Source organism: Ciconia boyciana, chromosome 27 (genome assembly GCF_034638445.1).
Source record: "Ciconia boyciana chromosome 27, ASM3463844v1, whole genome shotgun sequence".
NCBI classification, from domain to species: domain Eukaryota; kingdom Metazoa; phylum Chordata; class Aves; order Ciconiiformes; family Ciconiidae; genus Ciconia; species Ciconia boyciana.
This window is the reverse complement of record NC_132960.1, coordinates 2,782,853-2,801,671: the sequence shown is the minus strand read 5'-3', so window position 1 is coordinate 2,801,671 and position 18,819 is coordinate 2,782,853. Positions and strand designations below refer to the sequence as shown.

The window sequence follows — 18,819 nt, the reverse complement described above, 5'->3', positions numbered from 1 at the left end:
CATATTTACAGAGGGCTCCTGGGTGTGCCATCATGTATGTTGATGCAGCAGATCCCTTAATTATTCCATCAGGTTTTCTTTACATTGTTTTTGATGTGATTGAATGTTCAGCAAAGTTGTTTTAATCCCTGTGAAATCCCTTGTGGATTTGGCAGGGCGTGGCCTTGACAGATTTTTTATTTTTATTTTTTTTCCTGAGCATTAAAGATATGTGTGTGCAGGTGAATGGCTGCCTCCTGTGGCCTGATGCTGAGCTGGACCAGCAGTTGGTCAGGGAGCTGGATGGGGGCTGTTGAACGGTTGCTGTGATGCCGTGTGTGAGCATCGCAGTCTGGAATATGGCTCTTGTGTGTGCCATATCCTAATGCACCTGTGCCTTATCCTAATGCACCTGTGAGACTGGGAAAAGAGAAGATCTAGAGAAAATTACCTTCTTGGTAGGTCTGTGGCACATTTAAGAGCTTCCAGCTCAAACAGGAAAGCAAGGAACCAGGTTTAGAGCAGCTTTTTTGTTGGAGATGGGTGGTCCCTGCAAGGGTTGAAGGGCTCTGCTTTTCATTGCTATCAGCTGGGCAGAGTTGTCCTTGTCTTCTCTATGGCAGAGATGAGACTCATTTCAAGCCTTGCAGCCCATGGGCTCTCCCAGCTCATTTTCCTGGCTGGGGAAAGACATGATGGTTTCCCAGAGCCCCATGAAAACATTCCCTGTTGGTGTTGGATTTGTTTTGGGGCTGGGCAGCAAGGGAAAACCAAGATGCCCTCTGGGAGCTCAGGGGGTGGGAATGGGCCCTCTAGACCACAGGGTGGTGGATGGTTTTGGTTTCCCTTCCTGCTGCTTTCTATTTAGAGGGAGGCTGTTGTGGTAGGCAATGCTATCTGCTTTTCGTTGCTGAGGGTTTTTCCTCTTCCAGACCCAGTATTTTAGCTCTTTGAAGCATCTTCAGCCTGGGATAGAGCATGTGGGGTCCTGCATTATCCCACCAAGGAATCTGGCTTGGCCAGGGACTGCAGCTGGGATGAGTCCCTCTGGGGTTTCTTAAGAAAATGGGTGGCTCCTTTCTCACCACAATGTTGTGCACCACCTGGAGTCTCTGTTCCCAAGCCCTTGACCCCTTGACTTGTGCCACGCTTGAAGGGGATCAACAAGCCAAGCACGGTTTCCTTGTGCTGGGTTGGAGCAGTGGGTTGGAGCAACCCCACCTGCTGGGTTGAGTTTCTCTCCCTCACTTGGGACCTGCCCAGTTTTACGCCTCTGCTCAACCTCGAGGAGAATGAAAGCCCTTGAGGAGCTTGTGGTTAACAGGCACTTAATTGATTCTGAATAATCCTGACAAGTTTTTGCAGTCCTTGTGGTAATCACCTCTCTTTCCAATTGAATAGCTGGGGCTAGGTCTGTATGGACGCCAGCTGTACATTGCTTGGCTGCATTCTTTCATTTCCAGCTCATGCTGTCCTTTTAACCCTTCCATTGCCTGCTTCTTTGCAGAAGCTGTGAATGAGGATGGGTTTTTCAACTTCTTTTCCTTGCAGACAGCCTGTGCTTCACCTTCTCTTGGTCTGTGTTTAGGAAGCCTAAAATGTGGCAGAGTCTTTTTTTTTTCCATGGCAGAGTAAACAGATAAGCTAATTTAATTTTTGTACCTGTATGATAGACTTGGCAAACTAATTTGAGGTGTGATGCATGCTTATGGCATGACAAGCAATAAATGACTTGAAGGGGCTCAGGAAAGACCGGAGGGAGGATGTGGGGAGCTGGGATGTAGGGGTTACAGCTCCTAACCCGAGTGTAGTCCCAGAACTGCCTGAAATTGTGCTTTCATTTTGTGGGAACACAGTGCAAGACTGCTCTGCTGACACCTCTCCTTCATGGCAAGCCTGTCTCCATGTGTTTAGGTAGAGGGTGTGCTGTGTTTATACTGTCTGTCTCTTCCTCTCTCCTCGACAAATTTTCTGCCCGTGTGAAGCATTTCACTATGTAAAGGGACAATTTTTTTCTCTCCTGCTGCGGCGGGGTGGTAAGAGGAGATGTCTCCATCTCACTGAGCTCTCCAGACTGTAATTCCCCCAAGTCCTGTCATGGGGGGGCAAAACCTCATTCACTTTGTGCCCCTTCCCTTGGACATGCTCTGGGCTGGGAGCTGGATTCCCCATTCAGCCCTCTCCTTCATGGGGCTGAATTTATAATATTGCCTCGGTGATGGGGGCTACGTGGTGCTCGTGGTCTGCTGGCTGCCCTGGGACACCTCCAAACCCTCCTTGTGCCCCCCAGGTGGGGCTGCATCGGTCCAGAGAGGACAACACTTGTGGGGCAGAGGAGCCTTATCCTCTCTATCCTGCTCTATATGTGCAAAGCCTGGAAAGGGTCAGGAAGGGAGCCAGGGCTGTGTGCGATTCCTCCCTCCTGCTCTCACGTTACAGAGCTTGGCTCAGGCCTTCCCTCTGTCCCAGGGGAGCCTCCAGCCCCTGCCGTAGCCCTCCTTGCTCTGTGCCTGGCTGCAGCAGGGCCTGTGGAAGCTGCTGCTCCCCAGACCGCGGTCAGCTCTGACATGCAGCGGCAGAGAGATGCTGCAGCAAAGCATCCTTCGCGTCTCCCTCCCTTTGCAATCCCAGCTCCGAGTTCAGCATCTCTGGGGTGGCTGCTTCCCACCCTGTGGTGCAGGACCCTGCTGCTGCTTCCCCGTTGCTGTGTCCGTGCATCCTCCCCATTGCTGCTGGTGGCCACTCGCCTCCGTTTTTGCTGTTTCTTTCCCGACTTCCCCCTGTGCTGCAGGCTGGGAATGGTACGGTCCTCCCTTCAACGCCTGTTGCTCTGTGGATGTTGCTAGAAGGTGAAGGCATCAGCACAGGCTGCAGAGGCTGCAGCGGTTGCAGCCAGCCCCGAAACACCCCGGGAGAGGGGGCGGAAGGGACCCGGCGAGGAGGCTCGTGCTCAGCTACGGCCTTCTTCCTCCTGCTGCTGCTCGCAGGGTCCGGCAGCATCATTAGCGAGGAGCCATGACCCAGGGGAAGGTAGGTGGGAGGCCAGTGCTTGGATGATGAGTCGTCCTGCTTGCATAATCGTTGCATGTTGGGTGGGGGGGTGAAATGGGTTGAAGGGAGGGGATTTAAGGAATAAAACAATTGCTGTGGAGGGGGGAGCTGGGTACCCATGCACACCCTGGTGCGTTGGCCCCTGCGACGGGGGTGGTTTTGGCACAGGAAGGGGGTGGAGGGTTGTGTCATTATGGCGTTGGGGGCTGTTTTCCTGGTGCTGGATGTGGAGCTCAGCCCTGCTGTTGGACCTGTGGCTGTTTCCTCCACCTGTCCTGGATGCTGGGGAGCTCAACGGGGTGCTTGTGCTTTCCCATCCATGCCCCCAGCAGTCAGCACTTGGCACCTGCCCTGAGCACCTCCTTTCTGCTCCAGGGAGCTCTGTTTTTTTGGGGTTCTCCAATGCTCAGGGACCGGGGGGGAGGGGGGGGGAGTTGGTGGTGTTTATGCATCCTCTGCCAGCACAGGGCACCATTGCCATGACAACGATGCAATGCTGGAGGCTGCCTGGATGCAGGCGGCACTGTCCCTCTTGTATCTCCTTGGGTATCTCTGGGGGTCTTGCATGATATTGGCCACCCTATACCCAAGGGCTGTGTAATGGAGGACAGGGAGAGGACAGTCCCTGTGAGCTGGCAGAGGAGGTGGCACAGTTATCCTGATGCAGCTGGGTCTGCTTGTGGTGCACATACCAGCCCAGTACCCTGGCTTTATATAATTTCAAGGGCCTGTTACACCTTTAATTTAAGACCTTCTTAACAGGGACTGTGCTGTCTGTTGAGGTGCTGGTTAGTTGATCTGCTTCACTTTGGACTTTTTGCGGTTCCAGCCCTGCATCCCTGTGATCCATGGGGATGCTATCCCTGACGCTGAGCTGTCACCCCCTTTGGCAGTGAGGGCAGGATACCAGGCTCATAACTTATCCTGGGATGACAAAGATCTAGAAGGTTAAATGGATGGTGTTCCCAAGGAGAAGCAAGTTCTCAGGTGGCCTGAGGCTGGCTCTTTGCTGGGATTTTGTAGCCTGAAGACATGGGATCCCAAGTCCCTTAGCTGCATCTTCAAATTACAGAAAGCAGCAAGGCTGAGCCTCTAGATGGGCAGAGAGGAATGAGCTAGAAGAAAATGTTGGAGGGCCAAGCCAGAGCACTTCCTGGGGGCTAGGAGAAACTCCCCTAAATGTGCATGTAAGTGGAAAGGAAAGAGTTCAGGGTTTTCTGCCCTGTAACTGAAAGATCTTTTTAAGGGGAAATTTAGAAAGAAGTAGGCTGAAAAGCAGAGAATTATTTGGATACTTTCCAGTGTTACATATGAGCCTGAGGCACCACGGAGGACCCTGGGCAAGGTTGTGTCTCCCCTCAGACCTGGTTGCCTATAATTTTTCATCCCCTTTAACATGCCAGGTGTTTTCCCATCTCTTCCCTCAGTCGCAGCAGAGGATGCTCCTTCTTGGGGGTGCAGGGATGGGTCCACTGCCAGCTCACAGGATTTACTGAGTGTCCTTCGAGTTCCTGGGATCCAACAGAGGCACCTCCAGACCTCTGTCTGTGCTCTGTTGGGTTCCCATTGCAGGGCAGTTTCTGTGCTGCTTTTACAGTCTAATCTCTCTATCTGCCCCCCCACCTTTCTGTGCAGCTCTCTGTGAACAACAAACCCCCCAACTCCGAGGGGCAAGGGGAGAAGAAGGACAATGCCACAGCTCCACCAGCTCCCCCGACCTATGAGGAGGCGACAGCAGGAGAAGGGATGAAGTCTGGTGCTTACCCTCCTCCCCCATCAGTCCCGCTCCACCCCAGCTGGGCTTATGTCGACCCCAGTAAGTCCTTCTGTGGCTGGACCCAGGGTGAGCCCCTGGCAGAGAGGGGTCCAGAGATCCCCCCTACAGGCTTGTAGAGAAGAGGGGAACCAGGGATGTGGTGCCCAGCTTGGTCCATGGTAGAGCTCACCCTAGAGCTGTAGCTGTAAGCTCTATAAGTCTATATCTATATGTAAAAGCCATTTCACCCAACCACTAGACCACACTGCCTTCCAGAGGTGGGACTAAACTCCAGTGCTCTCTGCTCTCCTTCCCAGTACTGGGATGGGAAAAATCCCCTCTCCCAGCTTGCTGGTACTGGGCAATGCCACCTGCCAGGGCTGGGAAGAGCCCTGGTGCAATGCTCCCAGCTCTGCAGGAAGCACCCCCCCTCCAGCTCCTGCTCAACCCCAGCTTTCAAAGCAGCTGCTGAACTAGCAAAATCAGTGTCATGGCATCAGTGATGTCTGGCTGCTATGAGCTGGTGTTCAGAGCCAGTGGAGGCTAAAACATGGCTGGACTTGAAGGCTGAATTGTTCCAGCATCAGTCTGTGTGGCCAACTCCTCAGCAAACAAACAGCTTTTCCCTGGGTGCTGCGTGCAGCTTCTGCTTGGTTGTGACAAGCGGACAAAGGCTCGAATGTGCCCAGTGCAGGGGAACAGCTGTGTAGCGGCACATTGGGATGGATGCAGGACACAATGGCCGGCAAGCGAGTCTGCTGGGGTGGCCAACTGCTCAGTCAGCACAGCTTGAACTGGAGAGAGCACTGAAGGGACTGAGTCCTCTCTTTCTGCTCAATCCTCTTCCTCTGCTGTGCTTTGCTGGCTGCCTGTTCCATCCATCCGGGATGGTCGCAGCTGCAGGGATGGAGATGTTTAGGGAAGGGAAAAGATCAAGCTCAGCCCCTCTGAGATGTGTGTGCCTGCACACTCCGATGGCTTCACAGGCTTTTCCCATTCTTGTTTGCCTTCAGGGGTCAGAAACAGAGGTGATAAATAACCTCCCAGCTTGCTAAAACAACCATCTGGGTCTTTCTACTGTCGTGATGAATTAGGATGGGTAAAGCCCAAATGGGTTAGGATGCTGGTATTTTGGGTATCCCAGAGGACTTTTTTAGGTGATGTGTCATCTCTTGTCCCCTCCCTGACAAGCCTGGCAGGATTTCCTCTCTGCAGCTGTGTCCTGATCCCTGCTGATGTTTTCCTCTGATTTCATGTCCTTCTCCCCTTTCCTTGCCCTTGGCCACGCTGCAAGCTGTGGCTCCTGTACCAGGGTCTGGGGCGGCGGGGGTACGTGCCGTGGGGCTGTGTCTAACAGCTTATGTGGGACTGGAAGTAGCTGGAGAGACGTGGCATGTGTTTTGGGTTGCTTTCTTTAATAATGAGCTCGGGACATGCTGTCTTGTTACCTCAGATGTGGCCACAGATAGGAGGTGATGGGTGCTGGGGACACTAGCTGGTGAGGAGGAAACCCCCTCCATTCCTCTGAGGCATTTAGGTGCCTAATTTGGTATTTAGATGCCCTGATTGTTTTGAGGCAGGAGGCACTGAAGTGTCCCGGGGATACGGGCCTCAGGTGCTCTCGGCCCCGCGTGGGTGATGACAGATCTTGCAGAAATGCAGGGAGGATGCACTGCAGGAGTTTCATCTTCACTGGGGCGTAGAAGGCGGCACAAGAGACTTATTAGGCAGAAGAAGAGCACAAGGGATTTATTTCCTGCCAAGAGCATCTTTAGGATGAGGCTTCTGCGATAAGAGCAAACAGCCTTTGACCAGTAAAATAGAAGAAATCCAGGACCAGGGCCTTGAATTTGGCTTTCCTGGTGTCTGCAGCCTGTCCTGAGTTTGAGAGGGTCTTTCCTCCATCTACCTGGAGGATCTGAGTATCACTGAGCTAAAAAGCTTTGAGAAGGAGGGGAGGCATCTGTCAAACAGGGAGGGACATGAATGTGTAGCTGGTGTAATCGCGTAAGCCTTCATTCTAAAGAAACCCAGGTGGGGAGACTTAGTAACATGGAAGGGCATATTTGCAAGATAAGTGAATAGCGCAGGGGAATGATGTGCTAAGACAACTGAAGTTTCAATATTTGTTTTATTTCTTCTTGAGCATGAGGTTCAGGAGATGGAGAAGGCTGATTCTTACATCTAATTTGTGCAGCTGATCTTAACAGGGAGAAGCTGCTGCTTTGGGTTTCTCCTCGCAGTGCCCTGCCCTCCAATATCGTCACTGCTACCTTCATCCCTGGCTGTCGGCACAGTCGCCTCCCCAGCAGGCAGAGGTTTTCTGATGTTTCCCTCCATCTCCCTTCAGGCTGCAGAGCAAACTGATGCTTTATGGGGCAGCCTTCCTCCTTGCCCATCTGCAGGGAAACTCCAGCAACAAGAGCTTGTATTGGAGAGCCCTCAGCAAAACAGGGCTGGGTCCACACGATTTTTGGTGCAGTGATTTTTGGGGAAGGTACTCTCAGCAGTAGCATCAGGGTTGTTTCTCCCTTGTTTAGGCTTGCTGCTAAACCGTTCTCTGACTCCCTCCATAGAAATCAGATTCAGGGGTGGACCTTATGGAAAAGCTGGCTGTAACGAGGTCCTCTCGGAGGAGAGGGCACGCTGTTGACTTAAGACATGACACAGACAGTCTAAGCTCAGGCAATTACAGAGCAGTGAGGGAATCCTCTTGCACCAGAGCTCCTGATGGGAATGACAGAGGTCCTGAGTCATGGCTCCTCTGGAGGATGCTTTAATATTCAGTGAAAGGTGAGCGAGGATATGATACAAGCCCTCTAATTGCCATTAAAAATATGGTGTTACCATAGACAGGAATTAACCCTGGTGTCTTTGTCGTGCTGGAGTTTGCAGAAGTGGTTCCCCTGCTCTGTTCTTGGAGATGGCCCTAATAAGATGCAGGAGTGGGAAGGGAGCAGAGTGCATCCCAGCAAGCCTCTGTTTTGCAGTGCAACAAGAAAACCTTGAAATTTGGGCCTCTTGGGCTGTAGTCAATCACTGGGGTCAGATTATTGCAGCTGGGGAGGGAACTGGGTGATGGGAGCTGATCTGTCTGGCTTCTGCTTCAGGCACGAGCCCGAGCTATGGCAGTGGCGGGTACCCAGGGGACACAGAAATGCTCACGACCTTCAGCTGGGATGACAGGAATGTGCGCAGAGTGTTCATCAGGAAGGTAAGGGGCAAGGCTCTCCGGGCTCAACCTTCCCCTGTGAAGGCAGGAGACGAGCTCTGAGCCCTTGGAGGGACCTGGCTGCAATGGCTTGGCTGGCTTCCCTGGGCTGGGTGGGAAGCAGAGAGTCTGCGGGTTGCCCATGGGTTGCCTCTTGTTGCAGGTTTATGCCATCCTGATGGTCCAGCTCTTGGTCACTGTCGTTATTGTGGCTTTCTTCACCTTCTGGTAGGTCTCTTGTGTAGCTGTAATGCTTTGTCCTGTGTATGACCTGTTCCTGAATTACCTGTTACTTGGGGGTGTTGTCTGTTATGTAGATACCTGAATTTTTTTCCCCATGTGCTCCAGTACAAAAACAAAACTGAGGGAACCCTGAGACATCCTTCAGTACTTCTGCTACCTTTCCTGCATGTCCTCTGGATGGTGCATCGTCCCTTCTGGGTGCTATCCCCAGCCAAGAGGCCTGGGTTGCTTGCCCTTGAGCATTAACTGCTGTATTTTTCCTTTGGGAGTTATCAAGGCCATCAGACCCCAGCCTACCTCAGCTTTAGGGATTGGGTTACCTCCCCTTGCAGAAGCAGATACCCCACACTCGAGCAGCGGCTGTCTCTAGCTCGGATGACTGAGCATTTTGGGCATGTGCAGCTCACGTTGCCTCTGGAATAAATAATGAGCCACTGTCAGCCTGAGGATTTCAGCTCTTTAATAACTTCTCAGAGAAGGCAGCGGCTGTTCCCCGAGCAAGCCTGACTGTGCAACGGATAGCAGCAGGGCTGTCTTTCTGACTTGACAGGTTGAATTTCTTTCCAGTTGGTCAGTCTGCTGGATAGATTCAGCCGTGGCTGGGGGTTTGTTTTGTTTTTTTACATACCCTGTGCTGCATCACCCCGTGTGTGTTCCTAGGTTTAATTTAGCAGCAACTTGTAAAGTGATTGGCTTTTTTATGCTTTCCGCTCAGCATCCCTTTTCTCTGTCTTGCAGCGAGCCAGTCAAGGGGTACATTCAGACGCATGCTGCCTGGTATTGGGCTTCCTAGTGAGTATCTCTGTCTTCTCCTATGGCCATGTATGCTCCAAACAGCTCTGGACGGGGCTGTGGTGATGTGGAGACGCTTTCCAAACACTTTTGTATCTTACGTGTGAAGAATTGCTCTAATGTGTGTACGGGGGGAGCTGGGGAAATTCATGGATAACTCTGAGGTGAGAAGATAGGAAATGTCACCTAAATGAGTCTGAGACATGAGAGATACTAGATATCTACAAATACTTTCAAAAAGAGGGCTTGCTGCTCTACAAACCAGGGTCAAAGTAAGTACATGAGTATTGCTTGCAGAGCAAATCAGGTAAAACTGGGGAGCTTCCAGGAGAACAGTGCAGAAACCCAGATGTGAGACCTGAAAGGGTGCCTAGGGTAGGGACCCAGATGTGAGACCTGAAAGGGTGCCTAGGGTACCTTAGAGGCTTAATTTTGGGTTTGTCCCATTGAAAGCAAGGAGATTGCCTGGGTTTACATCACATGCCTGGGTATGCAACAGATGAAGAAGGGTGCAAGGCAATGTTAAGGGGAGGGATGCATTTGGAGGGAATAGGAAGGATGTTTGTGGGGCTGTCATGCCTGGGTCTTCATCACGGAGCTGCTCTCAGTGCCCAGACTTTGGGATGCCATTCATTAGTCAAGCTTGGTCCAAAAGGTCAGCTTGGAGGTAGCGTAGCTGTGCTTCCATGCGTTAGTATATTTGCAGTTGTGCTGGTTTCCTGGATGCCACTTGTGTTAGTGCTGCTAATTAAGCAGGCAGAGTGTGTGATGCAATTGTCTGTGAACAAGGCTCTGTGAACTTGGCTTTAATTAGCTCACACCCAAATCATGAAATGCATCCGGGCCTGGAGATGATACACCAGCTTATATAACTTAGAAAAAAAGACCAAAAATAGCAGTAATAGAAGGGAACTGGCATCAGCATGCCTCTTTGACCTTAAAGGAAAACAATGTGCTCCTTCTTGGCCAGTTGGTAGACTGGAGAAGCTGCGTTGCCTTGTAGGGAGACAAGACCAAGCTCTGGTCAGGTTTATGCTTTGACCTTTGGGTTCATCTCCTGTAGCTTACTGGACAGTTAGCATTTTTATCTTTCAGTAGGAGCAAACCCATCTTGGGCCAGCTGGGGGTAGGGTCTGTACTTGAGGGACTTAAATTTTGTCTGTCCCTTCACCGCCCAGCAAGCCAACCCTTCCCTCCATCCCAGTGTCTCCAATTGCTTGTCCTGATCTGGGTCTGGATCTCTTTCATACACAGAGACCCCAACTCTCTATATATCTCTGTAAAATAGAAGTGAGTGCCCTAGGGTGTTTTTTCTACTGCTGGGGTGGTGGCTAGAGGGAATAAAGCAAGAGCAGATGTGCAACAAGGGATGCAAAGGAGATGGACAACTGCAATGGCTCTCTTCGCTCCCTACGTTCTTTCTTTCCATCCATTCAGCTGTGTCCACTCCAGCTTTCCTGGTTTCCCCGTGGGAGAGCAATGCTCAGGTTTATCTCTGGTGCATTTATCATGGCCTGTGGGTTTTGCCGTCATGTTCATTTATTAGACCTAAGGTGACTGGCTATCGTGCAGCCATCGGCATGCTTGGAAGCTGCTTTCCCCCCCCAGGCGCTGGGTGAAAGCAGGTAAGCAGGTTCCCCCTGTGCCATAACCCATCAGCACTGTGGAAAAACACCCGGGCTGCGTGATGTCCAGAGCAGAGGGAGACCATCCCTCAGCTGTTGGATTTTTTTGCTTTGCTGAAGGGTCAAGTCATGTGAGATAAATAACTCTCCTGTGACCTGGGGATAGCTTGTGCAACAGCATATTAGGCTTGGGTCTGCGAGCTTTACTGACCTCAGAGGATCTTTCTGCTGTTGAACTCTTTTCCTCGAGTGCTGGTGCCAGTAACATGGGACCAGTTCCCTTCTCTGGCACAGACCTTCCCTCTGGCCTTAGGCAAGTCACTTCTACCAGCCCTGTGAATCTTGGTTTAAGTGCTGCTGAAATCCCAGCAGGATGCTGGGATTGATCCCACCAAGCCAGGAAGTGCCTGGAAATGAGGGGCAAAGTCTGGCCACCTCCGGATGAGCAATTCATGCGCTGATGAGGTGTCAACAGCAAACACGTTTGGGTGCTCCATCTATCCTGGACCTGAATGCTGCCCTTGCTCTGCTCTAAAACCATCCTTCAGGTTTCTCAGGGACGGTTGTGCTGTCCCACCTTGGACTGGCATAAGCAAAGTAGGCAGCTGTGGGCGGAAAACTGTTTCAGCGAGAGATAGTTACTGCCTTGCTCCCTACCCAGCCTCAACTTCTGGCACGGTGCTTGTATGTTAAACAGTGCAGCAGAGCACTGAAACTTGTCAGCTGGAGAATTCTCTCCTGCATCAACACACAATGCTTGGGCTTTCCTCCCTAAACTGCTCTTTTTCTTGTCTTTGCAGTGCTGTTTTCTTTGTGACCTACTTGATTCTTGCTTGCTGCTCCGGACCCAGGTAAAATATTTTCTTTTTGGATTTGAAACAGCCCTGTGAAATGAAGGATGAATGTTTTTCCTTGTTTCAAGCGTGACCAACAATGTCGCAGAGATTGGATGGGGTCATGCTGACACAGTGAAGTAGGGACCGAGGTGGCAGCTGTATTTTCAGGCCTAATGCAGTTGTGGGTTGCCGCAACACAGCATTAAAAGCTGAAGTCAAATTGCAACTGGAAGTGGAAAGGGAGCTATGTTGCAGCAATGATTGCATCGCTGTGTAGCTCCAAACTCTCATTATTAAATACTGCAGAGGACGATCATCTTTGCTCTCAGTGGAGCCGGGGATTGCTGACGGCTTTGCTGGAATATCATGGGGACGTCTGCCCTTTTGGTCTAGGAGCACTCCAAATGCTGTCTCATTCCCAACAGGATGACTGTCCCCTTGCACTACTGCCATTTGCTGCACAGGCCATTAATTATATAGCACATCTGATGCAACCTGTTGTGCAGCGCTGCTAATTACCTCTGCCCTCTGCATCGCAGGGCTGACCAGTCCCTGTTTCTTCACTTGCAGGAGGTATTTCCCATGGAATCTGATCCTGCTGAGCATCTTTGTAAGTAGCACACCTGGACAGCGTCTGCCCTGCCCCTGCAACCAGTGAGGGTTTCATAATGGCTCCAAGCAGGAGAGACGTCTGGTCTGGATTCCTGCAGAAAGCCCTGCAGAAAGTCCTCTAATTGCCCTGCACTTGGGCTGAGGAGCTGTAATTGAACTAGAATGTGATAAGCAGGAAAGAAGGGAGCCTCTGTTTAAAAAAAAAAAAAAAGGCACCCCCCCCCCCCCCCCCCCCAAACAATGCCTGTGGAGGCTGGTCAGTGGTGGGAGGTGGGGGGTAGGGTGCTGGAGTCCTGTGCAAGAGGGGTAGAGGGATGAGAAGGTGGGACTGCTCTCAGGGTGGTGGCCTGCCCTCACTTTAACCTGCCCTGTGGATATTAGTCACTGGAGGATTAGAAACTATGTAAAAATTGCTTTTCTTGAGCATCCATTTAAGGGGCTTCACTGCCCTTATCACTGTAATCAAAATGTTTTATCTGTGTGTGTCCCCTGGGACGTGAATGCAGGACTAATGTGGTTCTCCTTCCCTCCCAGACACTCTCCATGGCTTATCTCACTGGGATGCTCTCCAGGTAGGTTGAGCATGCGGTCTCTGGAGGTTTTCTGGTCTATGTCCTGTCTCTTCCTGCAAAAAAAAAACTTCCCTACTTCTGAAATATATGGGCCACCTGATCTCTTTGGAGCTGTTCCAGTAGCCACACAAAGCCTTTTGAAAACACTTTTTAAAGAGGCTCTCCAAGACCTATGGTGGCATGCCCTTCTCTGCCAAGTTGGGGCAGCACAGGGTAGTTCCTGGCTGTGCTAAATCCTACACGAGAGCACTAGAGAGCCAGGGGCACAGCACAGCCTGCACAGGCTGTATATAGACTACTGTATACTGTGATCTCGCCTTTTCCACTAAGCAGCACTTTAGCAGATGGGGCTGGAGTGAGACAAGGAGTTTTTTTCCAGCAGTTTCATGGTTTTTGTAGTCTACAGCTTGCTGCCTTTTGCTTGTGTTTTTACTGTTACAATCTGCTCACAAGATCAGCCCTGGTTCACGTGGGTCCCTGGTGATGAGGCAGATGAGCCAGTGGGTGTTGATGGATGTGTGCTGGGGACAAAGAAAATAGTGGCTTCAGCAGCTCGGGGAAAATACCAGTGATATCACCCTCAAATCAAACCAAAGGGGAGAGTGGGGACTGGCTTTCCTTAGGGCTGAGCCTGGTGCTGTAACCAAAATCAGTAGTCAGACATACAAAAAAATTATAGCCTAAGCCTGCAGTCTCTCTACCTGTTCAAATCCTCCTTTCCCTGCAGTTTGCCAAGACTCAAACCCCTGTTACGAGCACATCAGTAGTGTAACAGTGACTGCAGCTTTCTGATTCCTCATTGTGCTGCAATGATGATGTCTGTCATTCCACTTTTATTACCTCCCAGTTTGAATCCTCCCCCTTCTCCATCTGTCCATGGACAGATAGATTTTTATAGTAAGTGCCCATCTTAGCTGCTCATGAGTTCCCAGAAGGCACAGACGTGCCCTCCTGCCTGCCCTCTTCTATTTAAAGCAGGAGGAAAACCCATTTAGTCTTTTTAAAAGTGTTTTCTATCTTTCCCTTTTTACATTAAGGGGGGACATTGATAATTTCAGTGCTGTTTGTGCCCCTAGGACTCATGCTTTACCTGTACTTTACTCATGCTTTACTCTGCTAAGCTTCTGCCTGCCTTAATTCTTCCTTCCACCTGTCCCTGTGGGAAACACTGAAAAGTGATTTTGCTGTTCATTTTGCAGTTACTACAATACCAAGTCGGTCCTTCTGTGTCTGGGGATCACAGCCCTGGTGTGTCTGTCTGTCACGATATTCAGCTTCCAGACCAAGGTGAGTTTGTGCTGATCAGTCCCTCTAGGAGAGGCATCTCCCAGGGGTAGGACCACAGGGTCAGGCAGTGCTGAGGGTGGTGTGAGGGGCAGGTCTGTAGGGCTCTGGATACAGGAGCAACCTGAGGGAAGCTGGGATGTAAAGTGAAGGTTACAGGAAGATTAGGACAGATGCTGGGGCGAGGGATGTGTCAGGGGAATAGATAGGGCTGGAAGATGCTAATGTGTGGGGGTAAGGTGGGGGGGGGGGGGTTTGAGGATTAGGCTGTGGGGTACAGAAGGGCACTGGCACAAATGTGTGTGATGGGCTTTTGGATTTCAGGTATGTGATGGGTACTGAGTTCTTGCCCATGGCAATAAAGGGGATATGGTAAGCATTTGGATCTGTGTGCCATACAGGTGGGTGTTGGGCTATAGGACCTGAGATGCAGAGGAAGCAATTGCCGTGTGACAGCAAGACGGGTGTGCTGCTGGGAAGTCCCTCCCTGTGGACACAGGGAGGTTTGGCTCCCCTCGCTACCTCCTGTTTCAGCACTCTGCACTTGTAACATCATGTTCTTTACCTCTGCAGTTTGACTTCACCTCCTACCAGGGTGTCCTCTTCGTGATGCTCATGGTACTCTTCTTTGGTGGCATCATCCTGGCTGTGATACTGCCCTACCAATATGTGAGTAATGACCTGCGCCCCTCCTTCCTCGCCCAGTGCTACCAGTCCTGGTGCAAGGCTGGGAGCTGATCAGCCTAAAGTGGGCAAGCTCCAGGGCTGGGCTTGGGAGGGGTGTCCCAGCCTGCTCTCCAAAAATGTGCAGAAACACCAACAGAAACAAAAGGCAAGACCAGGTGGCTGTTGCCTTCTTGTTGTACAATCAGATATCGGGCTGTAGGACAGCACTGGCCTGGGGCTTGAGGAAGTTTGCTTCTGTTCCTGGAGCTGTGTAATGACCCCCTCGGCAGGTCACATCACCTGCTTGTGCCTCAGTTTCCCCTCCAGTAAAACCAGGGCGGTAAGCACATTAAAGCATTGGCCTGCCCAACACAAAACAGAGCTCTTGCCCCAAATTCAGGCAGGACTTGGACTCTGGACAAGTGCAGTGGGGTGCCTGTCTGGCCAGACCTGGCTGTATTCACACTAACATCAGGCGCTGTCCTGCAGTGTTTAAATCTTGAGGCTCAAATTTCTCAGAAATAAGCCCCTCTAGAGAGGAGCCCGGGAACAACTCCTGACCATGAGTGACTACCTTGTCACTCCTCCAACTGCTGCCAGCCCCTCTTGCATGGGTCCAGCCCCTTCCTTCAGCCTCCCTGCTTTTTTGGTTCAGACCTGATCACAGCTGGTGTTGGCTGTGCCTGGCTGAAATCTTGGAGTGGCTTGTGACCACACCTGATAGAGGATTTGGTGTGGCAGCATGGAGTGTCTGGCCTCCATCCAAGAGTCTCTCATTAGGTGAGTTGTCATTCAGGCAAGAGCCTGACAGACCCTGGAAGATGCTGATGAAAGAGGGAAGACGTGTGGGGCTGTGCAGCCACCATTAATCACCCTGAATGCCTGCTTGTGCTGGACACGGAGGCACCTGGCTTTGATCACGGCAGCCTTTAAGTGATCTCCAAACCCTTCACATCTTACCTGGCTTCTCTGGGGACCTAATCATACTTTAAGGGCCAGACCTGCAGGAGACACTCCCACTGGTACTAGTCCCAGAGTTGGTCTGATGATGGACAAATACGCAGGCTGGTGTTTCCAAAACCAGCAGCTTGGATTTTGGTTGTCTTGGCTTGAGATCCACCTCCCCCCTGTGCAAACGTGAGGGTAAACCAGCTTGCAGTGCCAAGCTCCTGCCATTAAACTGTTGAGACAACTACTCTTTATCTTGTAGCTTGTCAAGATAAGCATAGCTTGAGGCAGCCCTGTAATGAGCTTGTCTATCTGGGGAGGCAGGCTGCGATCTCTGGGTTGAAGCGGCTGTCCATGTGGGCACCTCCTCCTGGAATACAGGCAACTTTTCCATTAGTGCTGTGTGCTACTGTGCCACAGCAAGCAGGGGTTTGGTCTTGATTCTGGTGAATTTCCTGCTGTGACTCCAGCAGATGAACACATTTAAGTTATGCTTGTTAATTAAAGCTGGGTCTGGCTCTTGGAAGCATTTGGTGTTTCTTCCAGTGGCATCAACCTTGTCTGGGTAAATAAACACCTAGGGCTGCTGCAAAATATTTTTCCATCAGGATAGGGCTAAGATATTTCCACAGAGACAGCAGCGGTGTTGAAGTAGGCTATTTGGAAACACAAGTACCTGATCTAGAAGCTTATGAGCCAAGTAGACACAATGGCCACAGTGGGAGGGGAAACTGAGGCACAGTGACCTGTTTTTTGCCACGAAAAGGTCAACAACAGAAGCTGTGTTGGAGCTGGAAGTGGTGCAAGTCCATCCTGAGCTATTAGAGCACTTTCCCTAACACACGAGAGCTAAGCCCTCTTCTGTGTCAAGTCCTAATTAACCACTCTTCTCCCAGGCACTGACTGATGGATTTGTTTCCTTTAGGTCCCCTGGCTCCACGCGATCTACGCTCTGCTTGGTGCCATTATCTTTACTATGGTAAGTGGTGCTGGTCATGGGGCCTGGGAATGTGCTGGCAGGAAAAATAAGCAAATAAACAAGGAATAAATGCTTTTAGCCTTGAAAGGTGGTTGGGGAAGGGAGAAGAGTGAGTTGTGGGATTGCAGAGAGCTCCACATCCTCACATGGCTCATGAATAGCAATTATTGCAGTGACCTCAGCCTTGTCCTGAGAAGGTGTTGGTGTACGTGACAGTGCTGGTGCAGAGCGCGGTGTGATTGGCAAACCCATGCCGTATGCGCAATACTAGGTGTGAACAGCAGAAAGCATTGCAGGGACAGGGCAAAAAGGCATCTCTGGAGTGGTAAAAGTGGAGATTAAGCTTTGGCAGAGCAGTGGGAGCTGGACTGCAGGGCTCAGAGGGGGCCTGGGGATGAAATGAGGCTGCAGAAGTGAGCAAAGTCAGGTCGGGGCTGGTTGAGTGGGAGTGGGCCAAGGACTGGGTATGAGTTTGACTAACAGAAACAGAGGTACAGAAAGAGAGTGAGAGGCCATGGTTTGGTATTAAGGGGCATTAGGAAGGTTCATTGCAGGCAGGAAAAGCCCTGAAGCTGGGCAGCTCCTCCAAGAAAAGTTGAAAAGGCTTGATTCATTCTTTTGACTGTTCCCCGGCAGTCCCTCCTGCAAGCCTCTTCCCAGAGCAAGTCCCGGCAGTGCTGTGCTTGCTATTCAGGTGTGGGAGTTGTTTGGGAAGATGCTTGGCATTACCTTGAGGTGGGGGTCAGGAGGAGGGCTGCCTTGGGGTTCAAGGCGGTGCCCATTGGGCATGTTGTGAATAAGAACAGTTGGGCAATTTCATTTATTAGCTATAATAAAGCCATTTTAAGTGAGCTCGGATATTTCTTCTGTGATTCATGATTAAAGCCTGCTCTGTAAAATACAAGTAGGCTAAACATCTTATAATTGCCCCATAAACTCCAGTCAGAAACCCAGCTGGTGGAGTCTATTGTGCCAGGTTTGTCAGCTCAGCCTGACGGTGTCTGGGGGGATCAGTTGTTATTTATGACTGGGGAGGGCAGAGGTGCCAGCCACCCCCAGGTGATGGCAAAGATGCCCTGCCAACCCTGAAGAGCTCCATGCCAAGGTGTCTGTCGTGGGCTAGATTAACAGAGGGTGTAAAGGTGAGATGGGAGAAGATATTGAGCTTGAAGTCACGCAACAAGGTGCAGGTTTTCTTGCAGCTGGGCCACCAGCCTGCCCTGTAGCCCATGTTTGTTCCTGTGAGTGCTGTGTCTCTGCAGGCAGGCTGGGCAGTGGATTCCCACTGTGATGGCTTCACTGGTAAAATCTGCCCTGCACTCAGTTGTGTTTGTACCTCAGAAAGGTGTTAGCTCCCCTCTGGGTCGGGCTACCTTTGGCAGCTCTGCAGACGTTGGTGCTGCCCAGGATCTGGGGTTTCTTGCTCTTTATTGCTCTGGTGTTGCTGCTGCTGCAATGTCACGTTGGGTCCAGGTCACCTTGTTACCTGGCAGGTGTTTGAGCTGGGGGAAATCTGGGAACAAAAAGTCGTAGGGACTGGCTGAGGAGGAACAGGGAGAACTGCTGCACAGCTGATCCTGGGACACATCTGGGATGGATGAAGCAAAGGGGAACCTTGGGAAAAAGCATGAAGGAAGCAGGCCTGCAGTAATAGTTAGGCTCAGGGTTTGACTATCAAGAGTGAAATGAAGGAAGGGGAAAGTTGCAGCTTGTTCAGTGCATTGTTCTGAGCTTTCAAACTGCAGTTATTACAGCCCATAAAAAGTGGCTGCATTTTGGTTGTGTACAGTGAAGCAATTGGAAGAACTCCTATCATGAGGGCATTTCTTGCCTCCATGTGCCAAATCTCCATGTGACTGTTATTGGGTTTCTTCTTCTTTCCTCACAGTTCCTGGCATTTGATACCCAGATGCTGATGGGGAATCGTCGGTACTCACTGAACCCAGAGGAATACATCTTTGGAGCCCTCAATATCTATCTGGACATCATCTACATCTTCTCCTTCTTCCTCCAGTTCTTTGGCTCCAGCCAGGAGTGAGTGCAGCAAGAAGTATCTTCTCTTTGCTGGCAAGATGCAAGTGTTTGGGAAAAAAATATTAGAAGAAGAGGAAAAGAGGGTTAAAACAAACAAAACCAAACCCACCCTTTCTGGCCCACTAGCAGGCTCCATTCAATCAGCTGAGCAAAGCCCCTGGGTTCCTTATGCAGCTTGTATATATGCTGTTAGGCCTTTGTGACCCAGAAAGCAAAGTAGGGCTTAAGTGT

General features: G+C 50.9%; 1 protein-coding gene across 1 annotated transcript; it reads left to right on the top strand.

Moving 5' to 3' along the window:
- Window positions 1–2,994: 2,994 nt before the first annotated feature.
- Window positions 2,995–18,592, top strand: FAIM2 (Fas apoptotic inhibitory molecule 2). Its single transcript, XM_072847318.1, has 12 exons — window positions 2,995–3,009; window positions 4,666–4,846; window positions 7,897–8,000; window positions 8,161–8,225; window positions 8,979–9,032; window positions 11,458–11,508; window positions 12,064–12,103; window positions 12,640–12,677; window positions 13,877–13,964; window positions 14,535–14,630; window positions 16,501–16,554; window positions 18,443–18,592. The coding sequence occupies exons 1-12, from the start codon at window positions 2,995–2,997 to the stop codon at window positions 18,590–18,592; spliced, it is 936 nt and encodes a 311-aa protein (XP_072703419.1).
- The last annotated feature ends 227 nt before the right edge of the window (window positions 18,593–18,819 follow it).

Bases quoted from the DNA above. Each gene is read 5' to 3' on its own strand.
- FAIM2 (XM_072847318.1), top strand. The intron at 12,104-12,639 runs GTAAGTAGCACA...CTTCCCTCCCAG, and splicing joins TGATCCTGCTGAGCATCTTT to ACACTCTCCATGGCTTATCT. The intron at 14,631-16,500 runs GTGAGTAATGAC...TGTTTCCTTTAG, and splicing joins TGATACTGCCCTACCAATAT to GTCCCCTGGCTCCACGCGAT.